Genomic DNA, 19,959 nt, shown 5'->3' with positions numbered 1-19,959 from the left:
GTGTGTGTGTGTGTGGCAGTTTAAGTTATTAGTTTTTATTTTTATTTTATTTTATTTTTTTAAATATTTATTTATTATTATTTTTTAATTACATTAAAAAATATATATGAGGTCCCATTCAACCCCACCGCCCCCGCCCCCCACTCCCCCCACAGCAACACTCTCTCCCATCATCGTGATACATCCATTGCACCTGGTAAGTTCATCTCTGAGCATCACTGCACCCCATAGTCAATGGTCCACATCATAGCCCAGACTCTCTCACGTTCCATCCAGTGGGCCCTGGGGGGATCTACAGTGTCCCGTAATTGTCCGTGAAGCACTATCCAGGACAACTCCACGTCCCGAAAACGCCTCCACATCTCATCTCTTCCTCCCGTTCCCCACACCCAGCAGCCCCCATGGCTACCGTTCCCACACCCATTTCACATTTCCTCTGTGGACATTGGATTGGTTGTGTCCATTGCACACCTATGTCAAGTGAGGGCTTAGATTCCACATGGGTACTGGATGCACTCTTCCCGCTTCTAGTTGTAGACACTCTAGGCTCCATGTTGTGGTGGTTGACCTTCTTCAACTCCATGTTAGCTGAGTGGAGTAAGTCCAATAAGTCAAAGTGTAGGAGCTGAAGTCTGTTGAGGCTCTGGGCCTGGGTGTCATATTATCAGTCCAGAGATTCAAATCCTCTACATATATCTTAAACTCAGCACCAACTACAATTCCAATAAAGTAGCATGCAAGTCTTGTGAAAAGAGATCCCCTCTGAGTCCATTTCCATCACGCAGAAACACCAGCTCCAAAGAAGGGCCATCTGTCATGGCAGTGAACCCCTTCTGCCATGACCATAGAACCCGTGGGTCTCTTTATCCCTCAAAAGAACCAATACCTGGGGTTGTATCTACCTTATCTGTCTCTTAGACTCTGTTCAGTTGTACATAGGGGTATTCCTTCTGACAACCTCCAGACTCTTTTTTAGAGACTCACAGCCTTATAATCTCATTTCTCCTTTCCATTTCCCCCTTACATTAGGTCAATATTAGCTTTTACACAATAGAAGTTGTACTGATTTTAGTCTTTTGCGGACTCCAGAAAATTATGATCTTAAATTGAACCTACTGTGAACTTCTGATTAGGTTAATTAAGGCTGATTTGATTAGATTGCTCCAGTAGGGCATGACTCAGTGTAGGTTTTAATCCTCTTATAAACAGAGGAATAAAAGCTGCAAATGCCACCATTATGCCTGCCATGTGTCTGATCAACTACAGCTTATCTCAGGGAGTAAGTGAGCATGGAGAAGGCAGAGACTGACAGAGCTACCATTGTGCCTTGCCATTTGGCAGAAGTCCAGAATTGCCAGCAGCCAAACTTCAGGAAGAGAGTTTTACCTGATGCCTTGATTTGGACATTTTTCCAAGCCTGGGAACGTAAGCTTTAAATCCTAATAAGTTTCCATTTATAAAAGCCAACACATGCCTGGTATATTGATCCCAGCAACTTTTAGCAAACTAAAATATATATGGATAACTAGGAGCAAACTGAAATACTGAATTTAAAGAGAGTTGAAATATGTTATATTTTGGGACATACTGATAATATGAAGCCTTATGAAGTTTCATATATAACTATGAAAATAAAGTTTCTTTTCCTTTAAAATATGATTGTGATGGATTATTTTGATGGATTTGCTGAGGCTGAACTTTGGCACATTCCCAAGATGAAAATTGTTTGGTTATTTCAAGTGTTTTAATATATTTTCAGATTGTAAATTCAGTTTGCCGATGTTTTATTTTGGATTGATAGAGGGAGATAGATAGTGAGAGAGATACAAGTAAGCAACATTATAGTTTTCTTTTTTTGTGTTAGCCTTTTCTGATTTTATATGAGTTATATGGATTTTATCTTTTTCAGTACTATATTTGTAATATCAGGATTATGTGCTTGTTAGAGACTTGGCGGAACTCACTCATAAAATTATTTCTTTTAGATGTCATTTTTACAACTTTAATCAAACTTTCAATATCATATATGGTTATTAATTTCAGGCTTTTATGTTTTCTGTATCTAAGTTAGAAATTTATTTTCTAGAAAATCATTCATTATAAATTCTAACCTATTCCTTACAAAGTTTTATATAATATTATTTTTAAAATGTGTTAATATTTATGTCTCATTTTTCATTCCTAATTTTTAATATTGTCATATCCACCCCTACCTCCAAGTACCTCTGCAAAAGCTTGACTATTGTATTAGAATCAGTTTTATATTTTATTAATTAACTATTGTTTGTTTTACATTTGTTTTCTACTTTGTTAATTCTTCATTTTACTTTTTGTTTATTTCTAAACATTCTGGTAGTATTTTACTCTTTTTCTAGATTGTTAAGTTAAAATTTTTATTTATTTTAAATCTTCTTGGTTTTCTAATCAGTTTATTTAGGGTTAGTTAACATGATTTCACCTGAGTACTACGTTGGTGTTATTTCATTTATTTTGATATACAGTTGTACTTTCCTGTTTGTTTCTAAACATTCCATTATTTCAGGTTCAATTTCATCTTTATTTGGTAGTTATTTACAAGGTTGTTTTACATTTTTGAAATGGATATATTTTGGATGTGGTTCCCCATCATGTTCTAAATATATTGTTTGGTGCTCAGAGAATATGGCCTGTATCATTTCTCCTTTTTTGACTATATTTAGATACTGTCAATTGTCAGTATCTAGTTAGATACTGTCAGTTAGATACTGTCAATATAGTCAATTGACTATATTTAGATACTGTCAATTTTTATAAATGTTTGTAAATGGGGATTTGATAGTATGAATTCTCTGCTTCTGCAGTAAGAAATGTATTTAGATAGGTCAGAATATAGCTGTTAGCTATCTAAATAGAAAATTTAATCTAGCTTGTTAAATTATACTGTTCAAATCTTCTGTCTCCTAATTTTTCAATTGGATCTATTTCTGAAAGAAGTTCAATAAAGACCATAAATGTGGTTTTGTTAATTCCTTAAGCATTTTAGATTTTGCTTTATGTATATGCTAGCTGGCTAGGTGCAGAAAGTATTGTAACTGATATCTTTTCTGGTGAGTTGTATATATTATTAATATACAAATTATATTCTTTGTTCCTTTTATAATTGTGAATTCTATTTGGCCTTGATTGTAATATTGTCATAATTGCTCTTGTTTTCTTAGCATTTGCTTAATATGTCATTTTCACACTTCCTCCGCAAGTTTTTTATAAGTACAATTCTTTTAAATCAGTGTTTTTTTTTAAAGCCAATGTTTTTTTAATAGAAGACTTTATGTATTATAATGACTGTTATATTTGGACTTGTTCTTGCCATCTCATATGCTGTTTTTTTGGTACTACTTTTTCTTGTTTAATTCCTTTCTTGTTTTGTTTGATTGGCTGAATTTTCTTTGCTCTAAATATCTTTCCCCTTAATGGGTTGGTAAATTACACATTCAATTCCTATTCTTCTTTCATTTATACGCAAATTTACATTTTTAACAATTCTATAGTAATACTAGCAACATCTATAATTACAATTATATCAATATATAGAGTTAAATTTAGCACACTTTCAAGTTTTATTTACTTTGTTTTTCCCCATCCCTTCCACCCATGTCTCTAACCTGTTATCATCAGGACCTTTATCATATTTTCCCACTGTTTTTAAGCATTATGCATCAACAGTACCGACTTAACTGTATATTTGTGTGCTGCTCTTTCATGTATAACAGAACTTCTATTTTCTTGTATTCATTCAAAATTTATCTATTTATCTATTATTCATTCAAATTTTATCTGTTTATCTAAGTTTATCTATTTATTATGTATTCTCATGTGTAATTATTTACTTGAGGTTCTATGAGTAAGTTTCAATCTCATATTTAAATTCTAGTATGGCTAAATATTTACTTGTGTTTCAAAATAATTTATACTCAGTATTTGGAAGGCATTGATCTATTGACTTCTAGCCCCCATCCTGTGTTGCAGCACTGTGGTAGTTTGAGATTATTTTATTAATACCAAAAAGAGAACAATTATATTTGTAAGCTAACCTAGTCCTCTGGTGTGATACCTTTGACTATATTAAATTCAGTTGAGGGGTCTTTGATTAGATTACCTGTTAATATTACCTTTAGGGCTTTTTGAGGCACCAAGTGACTCAGGTTGAGTCCCCATCCCCTTAGTGGGTCTTATATAAATGGACTCAGAAGGATAGATAGACACAGGAAGGGAGAGCTATCATTTTTGATCCTGTCATGTGGCTCAAACAGCTGAGGCGCCAGGGAGAGAGAAGCTATTTTGCATGATAGCTTACAGCTGAAATTGGAAAAAGACCAGAATGGCAGAGACTGACACAGAAGGCCCAGGAAAACACAAGCCCTATGCCAGCTTGCAGCTGAAATTGGGAACAAAACAGAGCAGCTGGGCTTGAGAGAGAAAGTCCAGAGGGGAAGGAGAAATCTCACAGAGAAGCCATCTTGCTTCACCAGCGGGCAACACACCAGGATGTGTTGACTTTGGTAAGGAAGCATGTCTGCTGATGCCTTGATTTGGCCTTGTAACTATAAGTCTTTGCCCCCAAAATAAATCCCTATTATAAAATATAAACAACAATGCCAGGGAAGAACATGCACATGGTGGCCCCTGGAGTTTGCAGTGTATCAGTTTCTATATAGGTACTCTTTTTCCTCTTGAAAGATTTTATCAATTTCTCTGAGTCTTAAGATTTCTGAAATTTCATAAATATTTGTCTGAGGCAAGGTTTACATTGTCTTACCATTTGGAGTAATCTTTTAATCCTTACACTTGTAGTTTGAGGAGGTTCCAGAAGAGTTTTTCCACTTACATATTTGATTATTTATCCACTTGATTTTCTCTTTTTCTTTCCTCCTGTTTATTTTATTTGATAGATAATATACCTCCTGACTTACTCTTTCATGTTTCTTAACATTTTGTCTCAAGGCATCCATTATCTCTTTGTCTTTTGCTCTATATTTGGGAAAACCCCATAATTTTTTTTTACAAATCAATCATTTGGTATTTTAAATTCATTTAAAAATATTTTATTGAAGTATATCATTCATGCATGAACATACTTAAACAATAAATGTATAGTAAAAGTTGTGAACTTACAAAACAAACATGCACACATCATATAGGCCTCTCCTACATCATCCCACGACAAATAACTTGCATTTTTGTGAAACATTTGTAACAAATTATGAAAGAGCATTGCCAAAGTATTACTACTAACTATAGTCCCTATCTCACATTCGGTGTATTTTTCCCCCAACTCACCCTATAATTTTTTTGTTCATAAACCATACAACTTATCTATAGTGTACAATCAGTGGCATTGGGCATAATCATTGAAATCATTTGGTATTGATTGTATATTTATTAAATTTTATTAATTTTAATTTCTAGGAACTAGATTTTCCTCTGATTGCAATTCTTTCATTGCAGCCTATTCTTGTTCTACAGATATAGCATCCTCTTATATCATATCCTCTTTGAAGATATTTAAACCATTTTCAAGAGTACTTTTTTGGTTCCTTGTATCATCTGATGTGTCATCTTAGTCCATCTTGTTAATGTCTTTGGTTTTATCAAGCATCTTATAAATGTTTGACTGAGGCATGAAGTTGCTGTGTTAAGGTGGGTTTCTCGGGTTTTATTTGCAGCTGTGTGTGTCTTTTCCCACAGTCTTCTCCAATGAGGCAGAGGGCTTTATAAATGAGGTGGTACCTGAAAGCATATGTGGGTGGTAGACATGTCTCCCCATCTGCCAGAAGAAGGAAGGCTTTACTTGGGTGGAAGAGCAATTTCCTGTATATATGCTGGACAGAGATGTTTGAGAATTTTCTTTCATTGACTGTTGTCCAGGCTTACCACAAGGTCTTGGGAATGTTTCTTAGGCCTATCTATGCAAAAGAGCCTTACTAGTAATAATAAGCCATTCACCTTTATTATAGTATAGTTCATGAGTTTTATATCAAAGTCAGAAAATAATGCTACCTTTAGGTTAGTATATGTAGGAAATGTGGTAAGCATTTGTTGGCTTCATTGCCCATTTACACTATTACTCTGGGACAACTTCCTGCTCTTCATACTGTTCCCTTTGTACTTGCTGTGCTTCTGGATCTGTCCTGATATCTGAAGTGGTTATCTTCCACGTGCATTTGGGTTTTGGCTTTTCTTTGCTTCTCGTTTCTCGATCAATTTAATACATTCTACTTTCCTTCATCCTAAAATTTCTCAAATCTTACCTGTTTATGGAATTTTTCTCATTTTATAATGCTACTATGAATTTCCTCTTCAATCTTAAGACATTTGAGGCATAAAGGAAGCAGATATATGTGTTTGGCCTGCCATATATATCCAGTTTCTGGCTTTGATGTTGAAATATCATTATATCGAGACCAGAGCAAAGGTATTCTGCATTAAAATGGTGAATTAGTGTCATATATTTATATTCTTTCTCTCATAAAACTTCACTAAAATACACAAATCCATGATTAACAAAAAATACATACATATACATATGTACCTATACATATATATACATACATATTCATATATATGTATATAGATACATATACACTTACATAAACACATGCGCACACACACACACATATAAATACAAAGACAAATGAAATGGGAAAGAACACAACTGTGAATGAGAAATCTCCTCAGCTTTCAAAAGATAGAGGATAGATGGATAGGTAATAAGTGACTGACTGGAAAGGAGAAAGTATAGGAATAAGTAAGTTCACCCAACAGAACCCCTGAGAGGCTCACTCACCACTTGCAGGCTGCAAAGAGAAGAGATGTTGGATTCTTCTGGCCCACTTCCCTAGATCACACAGGCTGGAAACTATTTCCCCATCCATACATCCACACCTCCTGCCAAGCAAGAGAGCAGATTATTCTCTGAATAACTGGAACCAGAAAATCTCCAGATTCTAGAACGTCAGTGAATAGAGGTTAAAGTGAGGCAAGGGGCTAACAACATGGGAATTAAATTAATTAATCCATATTGAGTCATCAGTTTCCATACTCATCTTGGTCTCAAAATTTGGGCATATTACACACATCCTTGCTACTCTTCTCCATGTGAGATTGAAGAACTAAAAGCCTTTAGATAAAAGTTTCCAAATACTGATATTGGGGGGGTTTGCTTCTTATTAGTCTACCTGTTGCAAAGCCTGACCCATGTACATAGGGGTTTCAATTAGCTATTTAGGGCTTAAATATGAAGGATCACTGTATGTATAACTTACGTTTCCAATATGAAAGAGACTGAAACAAGCTCCCAGGAATAGAGGGGCCTGGATGAAAGAGACAATGCAGTGAAGAGTCTGGCTCCTGGCCAAAATCCTATGTGTGATTGTTCAGGTCTGACCATAGGCAATTATAAATGTTTTTACCTGACAGGCCTAATGGGGGAAAGCTATCCTTCCTGCCATTAGACTTGGTGCACAACCAGTACATGGCAGTTTCTGAAGGGATTTGCAGTCAGGGACTCAGGCCTGACTGGCTGGTCATGTTCTTGCTCATGTCTGCATTCCTAGCCCAGGCACCTCTTTAGAACCTCTCTTATAAGGGGTTCAAAACTGAGATCTTACTTTGTTGAGGCCTCCAGATTGGGGAGAAGGACGGGAAAGCCTCAAAGACACTTTTCTTTCCCATTCTGACTCAGTATTAATACTTTTCCACACCTAATCTCACCTTCTCATCCCAAACCCCAGGTTTATAAAACCGCAGAAGTCTTTTGTTTGGGATTCACTCAGTAGTGAGACATCCCCACATCTCTGCTGATCCATCTGACCTTTGCTCCATGAAAATAGAGGAAAATGAAATAAGAGGAGCAGGCATTTTCTTGGGTTAGTGTTATGCTTATACTGTCACAGTGGGTTAGTTTCTTTCTTATACTATTATAGTAAGTGATTTAAATGCTTGTTACTTTCATTTGGATTGTTGTCTTCATTGGTTACTTTTTTTTTAAAGATTTATTTTATTTATTTCTCTCCTCTTCCCCCCCTCCCATTGTCTGCTTTCTGTGTCTATTCCCTGTGTGTTCTTCTGTGTCTGCTAGCATTGTCAGGTGGCTCTGGGAATCTGTGTCTCTGTTTCTTGTGTCATCTTGCTGTGTCAGCTCTCTGTGTGTGTGGCACCACTCCTGGGTGGCTGCGTTTTTAATGTGGGGTGGTTCTCCTTGCGAGGTGCACTCTGTGTGTGGGGCAGCCCTATGCAGGGGACACCCCTGCTGTGGCACGGCATTCCTTGCACATGGCAGCACTGTGCCTGAGGCAGCATCAGATGGGCCTCCTGGCCCATCTGAGTATCGAAACCTGGACCTCCTATATAGTAGGGGGATGCTCTATCAGTTGAGACAGTCCACATCCCTTCATTGGCTACTTTTGACACCTGGCAACTCAGTTCAGCTTTCTCGGTTCACTTCAGCTCTTGACAGTCGGAAGCAGAAGAAAGTTTTACAAAATTTTCATCAATAGTCACAGAGAGATAAGAGAAAATATCACAATCACAAACCTAAAAATGGAATGTTATGAAAAGGAAGAATTCAGAAAACAAGAAAGTTATTAGAAATAAAAAAACAGAATGGAAGAAATACAGGAAAATAGATTATTAAAGAAATAATATAAAACTATATCCTATGTTTAGGAACAAGATTGAAGAAAGCACTGGACTTAAAAGAACACTAGATACTGAAAGACAATGGAGCAATGCCTTAGAAACTATGAAATAAAATTATTTTAAACCTAGAATACCAATATTAATTGTGGAGTTGAGAATATAAGCAATTCATTTTGGTCATGCAAAACTCAAGATATATAACTTGCATGCATAAAGTTTTTCGAGGATGTGCTTAAAGTGATCCTAAGAACTAGGATGTGGGATATGAGCAAGGAAGTATCCAGGCAGAAGAACAGCAAAACAAAGAGAAGTCCCAGAATGACTACTGTATTAACCTAGAGAACAAGCATCTCAGATTTGAAAAGAAAAGAGGGCAGGGAAGGAAGGTCTTCAGGAAAATAAATAGAATTGCTTATTTGACATATTTAAGCGTTTAGAAAGATTAATTTTAGGTATTTGCCATTTTTTGGTGCATTTGGAAAAAACCAGAAAACAAATGAAAAATGATGATTAACTTTAAGAAACTATGAAACATAGTATGAGAAAGGAAACAAATCATAGTACACCATTTTGTTCAGCAGTGAAAAATCAATTTACATGGTCAAACAAATGAAAACACTTTCTATTGATTTTAACCACATAAATATTCTATGGTGAAGGAAAGTGTAGAATGTTGATAGTGGCAAAGAATAAAATCTTAATTTTAAGCATCATGCCTAAAATTGATAAATAAGAAATGGTAGCGTAGCCATATTATTCAGAAATATGAGAGTAAATAAAAAACAGCAGAAAGATGTTAAAGAGGGTGACTTTGGGTGGAGGAGAAGGATTGAAGAATAGAGGATGAAGCATGGATTATTATCTATAAATCATTTAGGATTAGTTGATCTTTCTAAACTGTGTGCATGTATTATTTTTATAAAAATAACAATGAATTTACAAAATAAGAAGAAAATAGAAGGGTGCCAAAACATGCAAAATATAATTTGGAAACATATCTATGGATGTTATTTCCTAAAGGTAGCATGATGATTGACAATCTATAAAGCCTTAAGAAAACAAATTGATCAGGTATTTGTAGCATTAGCTTCATTGTCAGTGCTGGTTAAAAAACACAAACGTAAATGAAACAGATCTATTAATATATACCTGATGGGTTTAAGGTTAAATGCCTAATAGCTGTGGCAGAGAATTTTACCGTAAAGAATTTAAAGAGCGCTAAGAGGCATTTACCCTAAACACAATGCATATAAAACAATTGTATTGTAATCGAGCAGCACATTGAAGAGACAATCATGGAAGTTACACCATATATATCCAAATGCCATTACATAACATAACATGTCTTATTCTGCTCCCTGGTTTTTTTTTTTTTTTTAGAAGGTACTGGGGATTGAACTCAGGACCTTGTATGTGGAAGGCAGGTGCTCAAACATCCACTCCCCACTACTTCCTAGTTTTACCTTCACAGTTCTAGGTTAGGATCCCAGAAGCATCCTTCCATCTTGATACCATGGTAACACAACTCAATTTATACATAGAAAAAAAGGAACTACTATGTGATCCAGAGGAGTAAACATTTAAATAAGTTTACAGTTAATCAAGAAAGATTGTGGTATGTTATATTCTTTAGAAAAAGACAGGTCTCTGATGATTGGGAGATCTTAAACTGGAAGTAGTAGTGACTGATATATAACGGTCCTTTCCACCATTTTGATTCCAGGAAATTGTTAATGTGTTAACAACTTTATAGATTTTTTTTGCCAAATGAAAGTAAATAGAAGCATTTTTCCTCAAAACTATGTAAAACTATTAAAAGGCAAACATTTTAAAATTCCTTTGCTTTTGTCACAAGTGCCAAATAAGAATACAGAAAATCTTTCAAAAACCCAGTAGACCTTTAGATACATATTAGACCCTTGTCTTTCATAATTACATGTTTTAAAAAGTAGAAAATGGAGGTATTAGGTGCTTCAAACTAAAAGTACTGATATGGTTTAGAAAAATTACCTATATAAGGAGTTTTTTTGGGAAAAAAAGGACATGGTACCTCATACCACAGAATATATGCTTTTACATTAGGCATAAGTACTAATACTCCCACGAAAGGGTGATATAACTAGTAGAAAAATAACTCGAATTAGTAAAATTTTCTTGATCTCCTGGAATTGAAAAAAGGCTATTGACTCAAAACAATAAAAATGTGCTTTCACTTCTCAAACTAATGTTTTTTAAAAATTTATTTCTAAAAGTCACAAAGACAAAACTTTAAAATCAACACATTTATACTAAGGATACATGCGTGAGCAAAGGAAATAAGCACAGGAATACAAAATGAACATAGTAAATACTAATTAGTACAGTATTTTGGAAACAAGTAGAATATTACTAGATATGAATTGTATTTACCACAGAAACCTATGATAGTATGGGATGAGAAAAACCAAGTCTTAGGAGAACCACTTCACTATTCACATTTTAATCAGTGCTGACCAGAAGGTAAAGTAATTTATTTAGGCTAGTAAGATTTTCAGTGAAATTATAGAACTAATGTTCTATTTAATGAATCCGATTAACATGTTTTAAGGTCATCTGTCCTCCATTAAATGGCAGATGTGGCAAGTTAAACCATGGAGAGTCCTTAAGAGACTAAGTAGCAAATAACAAGTATTTGTGGCTTTTGTTTTGGGCCACCTTAAATTTTTTGTTTGTATGTGCTTTCCATTAACATTCATGTATAAATTCTCTCAGGTAAAATTTTTAACATGGAATTTTCAGCTTGGAGATCTTGCCACATGTTACAAGAATAATTTTAAAGCAATTTATATTTCAGATGAATTCTAAGCTTAACTGGTTACAATTTTAAGATGGCAGAATTTTTCATTAAAGTTTTTTTTGGTCCCTGAAAATTCAGCAGGGACAACTGAAATCACTTGGAAGCAGCATTTATTTAAAAAAAAACAAAACTTACTCAAAGGTGAAAATGGATAAAATAACTATACAGGCTGTCATACACAATGTTTCTAAATGTTCACCCTGTAAGAAATGATTACAATATCCTGCCATTTTGTATGCCCCATAGAATCAAGAAGAAACCAACGAGAAATGTAATATTCCAACAATCTAGCAACTACTTTGTGTAAGCATATAGTGACATTTTGGAAGACATAATATACTTTGAGAAAACGTTATTAACAGGTATGTTATAAATGAAACATTACAAACCTTATATTTATGCATACAACTTATAAAATAGAAAAAGTTATTTTTCCAATAGAATAGCATCACAATAACACTATAAAGGTTGAAAGCTTCTGTACAATGTTTACTACACCCTTAAAGCAGCATATGCCTTGGACATTTGTTTGCTAGCTAACATATGCCTACTATGGTTTCACAAATTTGTACTAATTGGAAAAGGCTGAAACATTTTGCCTTTTAACTATGAGGCAAAGTTAACCACTATTAGGGAACAATTTTCATAATGCATAAAGAAACATTAACTCCCACAGCAGAATGAAAAGACTTCTAAGGACATGATATAATCCTATTAGAGGGTGTACTATGTCCCTAGATATAGTGCATGTGGTAATATCTAGGAGCCTGAAGAAATACATTAAGATATAGGGACCTAAATGACCATCAAATCATTAATAACTACTAGAAACTGAAATGTGAACTGATGGTGTTTTTCTAAGGCAACACTAGTAAGCTTATTGCTTAGACTTGTCAAAGCTGTTCTGTCATTACCTGTTGTTAGTGTAAAACAATACCCAATCAGTATAGGACAGTCTGTTTAGGCTAATGTGTCAACTCGGCCAAAAGATTGTCTATCTGATCTTATTTTGTATTATAAAAATAAGACTAAAAATTCAATTATTTTCCCAGCTTCTCAGATTTTTCTACAACCTTGGACAATTCTAATTAAATATGGTCGCCTGCAGATTCTTTTTTAAAGAAAGTAAAAAGCAGAGTATAACTTGTTTTGTTGCTGGTTTCCTCACATGCATGCTTTAAGAATGGTAACAATACTCCAGGCATTTATTGTGCTACTTTAACATAACTTAGAATGAGAAAAAATTAACAGTCCAATTTTGACAAGTCCATTGTTTTTTCTTTCTGGCTTATTTTCAAAAGGAGTAAGAAATCCCATAGTAAAAGCCACATTGACAACTTGAACTAAGAACTTAAGCCTGCAAAAGAAACTTAGACATGGAACATTGTTTCTGAAAAATGTAAAGTCTAGACTTTTCTATTCACTTTGGTTTTTTTTTTTTTTTAAATGAAGATTTATGGTAAAATGACCCCAAAGATAACTCCCTCTAAGTCACATCCAGCGCCATTTGTCAGTACTTTGTAATAGAAATATATTTTATAAATATTTTAACTTGGATATTTTCAAAGATTTTAAGATTTTTTTTAGAAAGCTCTATTCCAAGATTTTAGCTGTTTACTTTTTAAAAATATAACTTGGGTCTCTGATGGAGAGGACTTAGCTGGCCTAACCTACTTCAATAATCTTACAGGATAGTGAGTTTCAGATAGCAATCATTGCCTGAACATGGTTGATCTTTAACAGAACTGATTATTCCTCCTCTGGCACCCCCCTCCAAAACAGTTATGCAGGATACTGCCAAATTTCCACTAAAAAAATCTTACCAGGATTTCTAGACAGTTTTTTTACCATCCATGTTTAAAAACCTTGAACAGAGGCAAGCAGATAAAAGTGAAATTAACTTGTTTCTAGTTACCTACATAACCTGCTTATAAAATCATATAGAAAAATTAATGTATAGAAAACAATTTCCATATTATCTGGTCTGTCAGCCAAAAAACAATTACTAATTCTCTGTAAAAAATTGGAAATTCAAACATAAAATACTCACTTGCTTAAATTAAAATGCAAATCTCAGGTTATTTTAACACCAAGATATAAAAGGTTTGCAAATTCAACATGCTGGAAATAAAAGCTATGGTTCAAAAATTTGTTTATAGTAAGAGACTAAAATCTTTTCACTGCAAAACTCCCTGTGATTTTTGGCACTGACATTAAAAGATTTTAATATTTTGGTCACTTAAAGCTGCTACAAAACAGAATAAGTCTTTAAAAAAGGGGAAAGTACAGTGAGGTACTGAAGGATTGATAAGATAACTACATCATATACAAATACAGCATTGTTTGAAATAAAGTCATTTCTCTTAGGGATCTGAAGATATAAGGATAGTTTCCCCCTACCCCTTGCTTTTGAAAGGTGATCCTATAATAAGAAATAATTCCTTTAAGTTACTGTGACTGGTATTGTCTGGCAGCAGCTTCAATTTCCTAGGCTAATCTTCAATCCAAATAATTAAGTAGTCTTACAAGGAATAGTCATAAACAGCAACAGGGTAAAAAAGCAGGGCAGTTCTTCCATGCATAAACAGTTCAGGAGAAAAACCATCAATTTTTAAAGATAACCAACAGGTTTCAGGTATTCTAGCACACTCTAAACCTAAGTTTTGCAGTGAAGCTTCCTGCACCCCCCCCCAACTATATACACATTGCAAAACTATTCTGCATCACATGATTTTAATGAAATAAATATAAAAATGAACCACACAATCAACACATAACTTTAATACTCCACATCATTTATCTTGATCGCAATGGTGGTAACCTCCTTGTCAACAATCTTGTGAATTGAGGAGCTGATTCTCATTCTCATATCCATCAGGCAGGTATGCTCTCCTCAGCTGGTCTGACTTAGGTATGGAGCCTCCATTCTTCACATGGCGAGAAAGAAAAGCACGGACTGCTGGGTGATCAGCTTTCTCAAGAGGGATGTTGGCTTCCAGGCACATTTTTACAAAGTCCTGGATAACACTGACTTTCTCTGTTTGTGCAGTACTGTTGCACTGAAGAGATGCAGTTAGGGGCCTCTGCTTCTTTCTCACATTCTGCTCTTCAAATTCTGCCTTTCTCTTAGTATGAGTCTTGGACTTGAGGTGGTCACTAATGGCAGACTTCCGAACATGATTCAGAACCACATTGCAAGAAGTGCAGAAGAGTTTTCCTCCATCTTCATGTAGCTCACCTCCAAACTCAGTGACTCGATCCAGGGGAGTTACATACAAAGCAGTCTTAGAACGGTTTCGAGCTGGTGGTGCTGTTACTACAAATCTTTCCATTCTCACTTTGAATAAGGTTCTTTCAATACAAGAGAAACAAAGATACGTATTACAATGACAGCTCATTCTGGAAGTAATTAATAATGACAGACAGGTATAAAAATCTAAGATTAAAAACTTCAAAAAACTTAAATTGCAGAATGTGTGTCCATTAAGTCACAGCTTCCTTGGAATATGTAAGGGAAGGCATTCCCAGAGCAAGTTATTAAAATAATAGGTCCATTCCTTAATTTTCATGAAAGTCAAATAAATTGGAACCATGAAAAAAGAACTGAAATCATCCCAGATATCTTTACCTTTCAGGGAAAACTTAATCAAACATTTGGGGTATTAATTATTTTAATCTCATTCAATTTAGCTATGTACTTAAGTTTAAATGAGCTTTTGTCCCTTCACAATTCTGAGACAACTGATTTCAGAACAACATTGTAGGCAATTGTGTACAAGGTATGTTCAAAAAGGTGGGCCACTAAATTGGCATGATTGTCTAAGATGATGAACAGAACTTCCAAAAGTGTTCTGAGAAAAACAAAAGTAAAAACTAAGAACAAAGATCAAATGCAATTAGCAGCGGCAATAAATGCATTAAATTTTAAAGCTGAAATAAGAGTCCAAGTAAGTTATTTTTCATTGCATGTATATCTCTTAACTTTTCTGTGATAACCAAGAACTTAACATAGTCCTCATTATATTACAACGCTCAATCAAAACTTGCTAGAAGAAAATGAGCATCTTCACCATTTGTCCAAATATCTAACTAAGAAGTATCTTAATAACTTCTCAGTTTGTCCTAACAGCAAACTTTTATGAGTGGACTAAGCGCCAAAATCGTAACATTATGGGCACTGAAATCTTGAGAAAATAAAAACATATTAGTTGGTAACAAATGGTCAAAATCATTATCAGTAAGTCTTACTTTTCTCTGGGGTCATACTTCAGGCTAAGTCTTATAAATATTAAAGATAACCAAGATTTAAGAAATTAAAATAAATCTGATAGAATTTAAGATGTAATTCTCTTCTGTATAAATGTCAGAAAAAGATTCTAAAGTGTGTTCTGAAGAACCATGCTTTGTAAGTGTAATCAGAAACAATGAAGTATTCCATTAGTCCATACTAGAAAATAGCTGGGTAACATGAAAGTTTAGCATTCACATAGATACCTTAGATTTTTTTCCATTAAAAAACTTTTTTGCATTGCTCTCATGTGCCAAATACTGTGTTAGGCCATGGATTTACAATGGCAAATAAGACAGATATGATTCCTACCCTAGAAGTTACCAATTACCATTACATGTTTGTACTTTAAAGATCTGTATTATATTATAACTTAGTCTCAATAATGATTAATGGTTCTAAGCTAGTTATCAAAAACACTGAATATTTGTTCATTAATTTCTAAGCCTTACTTTCTATTTGAAAGGTCTTCTGTCTTTAAATATTTGGATTTCAAACCTTTAAACAAACACATAATTCTTTGAAGTGTAAAATGCTCACTTAATGCTAACGTGAAAGGCCTCAGCATTCCAATGTCTTGTAACTTTCAAAAGGTCTGTTTGTGGTATTATAGAGGCAATTATCCACCCCCTGGATGATAGGGTTTACAGATCCGAAAACAAAAACTGTTTTCGATAAAAGATAAAGATCCGATAAAACATAAAGATACGTTATTTTTTTTTTTTTTTTTAACAAACGAGGAAGTTAACAAGTTATGAGCAGGAGTTGGTCAGAAAAGAGAAGCAGCAAATCATTTACGGGATCAAAATCAACAACAACAAAAAACTTATCAAAAAGTTTTAAAGTTTAAATATGTTTACCGGGATAGTTTCCAGTTTTTTCGTCTTGATACTGAGTAGAACGGTCTCCAGCGCAAAACCAGAGACGCTTAAATCCTGGCACTTTCTGATTGTTCAAAGTCGGAGATGCCTCCAAATCAGTTTTTCAACAAGTGGTGGTGGGGAAATAGCTTTTGGGCTTGCACCCTATTTTCCCTACGGTGCCGGAAAGTCATGCCTTTTACTGTAAAACAAGAAATGCAAATGGAAAAAAAAAAATGGGGGTGGGGAGGGAAAGGAAAGATGAACAAGAAAGTCAACAACAGTCACCAGGCAGGTGTCTCAAAAACCATTCTTTAGGTAAATCCATACCACCACCACCCTCCCCTCTCGGGTTCCTTTCTTGCTTGTCCGGTCCGCTCTGCACCACTTCGCGCTCCCCACGCCCCAGGGTTCGGGGGGGGGGGGGGGGGGGGAAAGGCGGGGCGCGGGACGTTCCCGGGCGTCTGGGCTCCCTCCTTCCGCTCCACGCCACTCCCCCACCACCGAGGCTCGGCTAGTAAGGCAGGGCCGGATCCCTGGGCCCGGGAACTCAACAGCAGAGTTGGCGGCAGTCTCAAGGGAGGACTTAATAGGCGCCGGGCAGGGGCCGCTGCTGTCAGGCTTCCGTCTCCTCCCTCTTCCTACCACCGACAACGGAGTCCCGGCCCCGCCCCCGGCTCCCGTTTCAGGACAGAAGGCCCCTGGCCCACAGCCTGCACCAACGGCCGGGCCCATCCTCGGCCTCCCCAGCTTCTCAGTACCGTAGGATCGGGGTCGCCGCTAGGGGAAGTGGACGAGACCCAGCCGAAAAGGAAAGGAGGAAGAAGGAAAGGAGGATCAAGAGGTTGAGAGAGGAGGAAGACCAGTCGCCGCCGTCGCCGCCGTAGCCGCCGTCGCCCGATCGAGCCCCACGGCGGCCGCCGTGTCCCCCGCCGCGCCCCGTCCTCCTGCGCCACCTATTGCAGAGTTGAATAGGCGGTCCTCAGCAACCGCCGAGCAATATTGACCAACGGACAGCGGGCATATCAAACAGACGGCTAAATTTACCAATGGTAGTGGAAGGGCGGGCATAAGCATGACTGGCGGCTACAGTAATCCAATAAAATCTGGGGGCGTGGGTGGGCGGAGCCGGAAATAGAGCCCGGCAGAGAGGCCCCTGTCCGGCTGGGGCGGAGGGAAGGGGGGAGGGAACTAGAGAAGGAGGAGGAGGTTAGCCGAGGCAGCTACAGCGGCGGTAGCGCAGGGGTTTGTACGCGCTGGGCGGCGAGAGCCTCATGGCGGAGGAAGAGAGCGACCAGGAGGCCGAGCGCCTCGGAGAAGAGCTTGTGGCCATTGTGGAGTCCCCGCCAGGCCCTGCGGGGCTAAAAGCTGCGGGCGGAGACGCTGGCGGTGGCGGTGGCGGTGGCGGCGGCGGCGGCGACGGCGACGGCGGCGGCGGGATCAGCAGTCGAGATTACTGCCGGCGCTTCTGTCAGGTGAGGCGACTGCCGGCCGCTCTGTCTCGTCACCCCGGGTTCTGGGCCTCCCTGCGTCTCCTGGACTTCGCATCGCGAGGGTGGGCTATGTCGGGTGCTGGCTCCTCCACCCCAACAAGAGGGTGAGGGCGAAGCTCTTCCTCCACTTATCCGGCCTGGGGTGGGGGGCAGGGGTGACTCGCGGGTTTAGAGTTGCTGAGAAAGTGAGGGTTTGTCAGAGGTAGGGGAGCGGGAGGGAGGGTCACCTGGCAGAAAAGCAGCGCACTGACAGCCTCTCCTGCCCCAAACAGACCCTTTCCTGCCAGAAGGTCCCGCCTTTCTTATATTTCTTACCCTGTTCTCACCTCGTTTGGAACCCTGGTAATATTTCCTGCCTCCCCTTCTCCGCCCCTTGTCCCCCGTATTCTTCTCCTTTTCGGGGATGGGAAGCATGCCATCTCTCTACCGCCCCCTCTCCTGTCATCGCTTCCCCTCCCCCTCTGCTAGGGTCTCCTGTCATCCCGTCTTAATTACCCGCTGGGCCACTCTGGCTCCAGCGCTGACCCACAGTGATTTAGTTACTTTTTTGGGGGGCGGGGAAGGGAGTGTTAAGGCAGCGTAACTGTCATCTTTCCTTTCTTACCCACTTCCCCCAATACACACACTCTATTCTAATGAACTGTTCTTAGAGGAAAGTCGTTTTCCCTAAACTATTGCTCCGGTTACATTCCCCCCGCCCCACCCCCTTTATCCTCTAAATTACTATGTATTTTATTTAGCCTGTGAAATACAATGTCCAAACAGTGACAGTAAATTGTTTCCTTTACTGAGGCGACTGCCACTCTATTTGTTTTAAAGTGTTTGAATGATAAAGTATTTTCAGTACCAGAGTCCTTGTCTAGGGGGGAAATTTGTGTGATCTGAATACACATCTATATACAGTTATCGTTTAAATAGTTGTTTTCATGTAAAATGTTGTGTAAAAAAATTTTAACCACTTCTTTTCAACCCTCCTATCCCCTTCATCCCTTCCAACCTCTCTTTTTTGTATTAATTATCTTGGATGTATAGGGTTCAAATCCTGGTTCCACCGCTTTCTACGGGAGTGATCTTGAACACTTTAATTTCTCTGTGTTTCAGTTTCCTCTTTTGTCAAATAGGACTAGTAGTTAAATGCGTGAATATGCAAAGGGTTTGCATTAGTTATTAATTTCATGCCGTTAACAAGTGGGAATTAAGTTAACAAGAAGTGGGCATCGTTTTACTGACATTTGATTTTATGCCCTTCCAAGCATTGAAAGAAAAGCATGGAGGTGCCAGTTCCAGGTAAGTTTTTGATGCTTTTTTATGTCTTGATTTCATTTTTTTCCCCCAGTGTTGTAGACAAAAGTTGATTTGAAGGTGGTAATTGTCTTCGTATAGAGACTGTACGTTTTCATTGGCATTGCTGTATATTTAGTGACTTTCCTGAAAATGTATTTTTTTGATATCAGTACTTGCTAGTTATAGAAGTTCAGTGTCTTTAGAACACTTATTTTATAATATATGTTTCATATCTAAAAACCATGTTATCAGTAGACTCAGCTTCTGAGAATTGGGTTACAATTGATCTTTTTAATGGTATTGGCTGGTAGAAAATATCTTTACTTTTTTCTTTGTTTTGCTTTATATATCATTAATGACCAAATTGTTTTTGATTACATTTAGTTTTATTAATTTACCCTTGAATGAGCTAGAATTTTAGATTTTATTTGAGGGCTAGAAAATTTTGGAGAACTTTACACTATCCTTATTCCATTTCTTGAAATCAGTTTTAAGAACAAATGAAAATTTTATAAATTTTAT

General features: G+C 37.0%; 2 protein-coding genes across 5 annotated transcripts in view; one reads left to right on the top strand and one right to left on the bottom strand.

The window, feature by feature from the left end:
• The window catches only part of ZNF654 (zinc finger protein 654), a 365,546-nt gene that overhangs the window by 258,823 nt on the left and 86,764 nt on the right, over positions 1-19,959 (top strand). Inside the window, exon 1 of one of the 3 annotated variants that reach the window (XM_058296047.2) lies at positions 17,152-18,135. The exons of 1 other annotated variant lie outside the window; for it this stretch is intronic. In XM_058296047.2, the coding sequence (XP_058152030.1) occupies positions 17,935-18,135 (201 nt within the window). In that variant the 5' untranslated portion in view covers positions 17,152-17,934. Of the gene's footprint in view, positions 1-17,151; positions 18,136-19,959 lie in introns of those variants that run through there. One more of the 3 variants, XM_071214891.1, reaches the window with a different exon arrangement.
• On the bottom strand, positions 10,899-17,614 carry CGGBP1 (CGG triplet repeat binding protein 1). 2 transcript variants are annotated; one of them, XR_011648689.1, is made up of 3 exons: positions 17,422-17,614; positions 16,661-16,862; positions 10,899-14,863 (listed from the first exon to the last, which is right to left on the bottom strand). XR_011648689.1 is itself a non-coding variant. In XM_071214892.1 (2 exons), the coding sequence occupies exon 2, from the start codon at positions 14,842-14,844 to the stop codon at positions 14,341-14,343; it is 504 nt and encodes a 167-aa protein (XP_071070993.1). In that variant the 5' UTR covers positions 14,845-14,863; positions 16,661-16,798; the 3' UTR covers positions 10,899-14,340. The 2 variants fall into 2 exon arrangements, 1 of the variants encoding a protein (XP_071070993.1); XM_071214892.1 differs by lacking the exon at positions 17,422-17,614 and having other exon boundaries at positions 16,661-16,798.

The sequence above is a fragment of the Dasypus novemcinctus genome, chromosome 4 (genome assembly GCF_030445035.2).
Source record: "Dasypus novemcinctus isolate mDasNov1 chromosome 4, mDasNov1.1.hap2, whole genome shotgun sequence".
NCBI classification, from domain to species: domain Eukaryota; kingdom Metazoa; phylum Chordata; class Mammalia; order Cingulata; family Dasypodidae; genus Dasypus; species Dasypus novemcinctus.
This window is presented reverse-complemented; position numbering and strand designations above follow the sequence as displayed.

What these genes read in the sequence shown, in the direction of transcription:
- CGGBP1 (XM_071214892.1), bottom strand. Translation starts at nt 14,844, where the DNA reads ATGGAAAGATTTGTAGTAACAGCACCACCAGCTCGAAACCGTTCTAAG.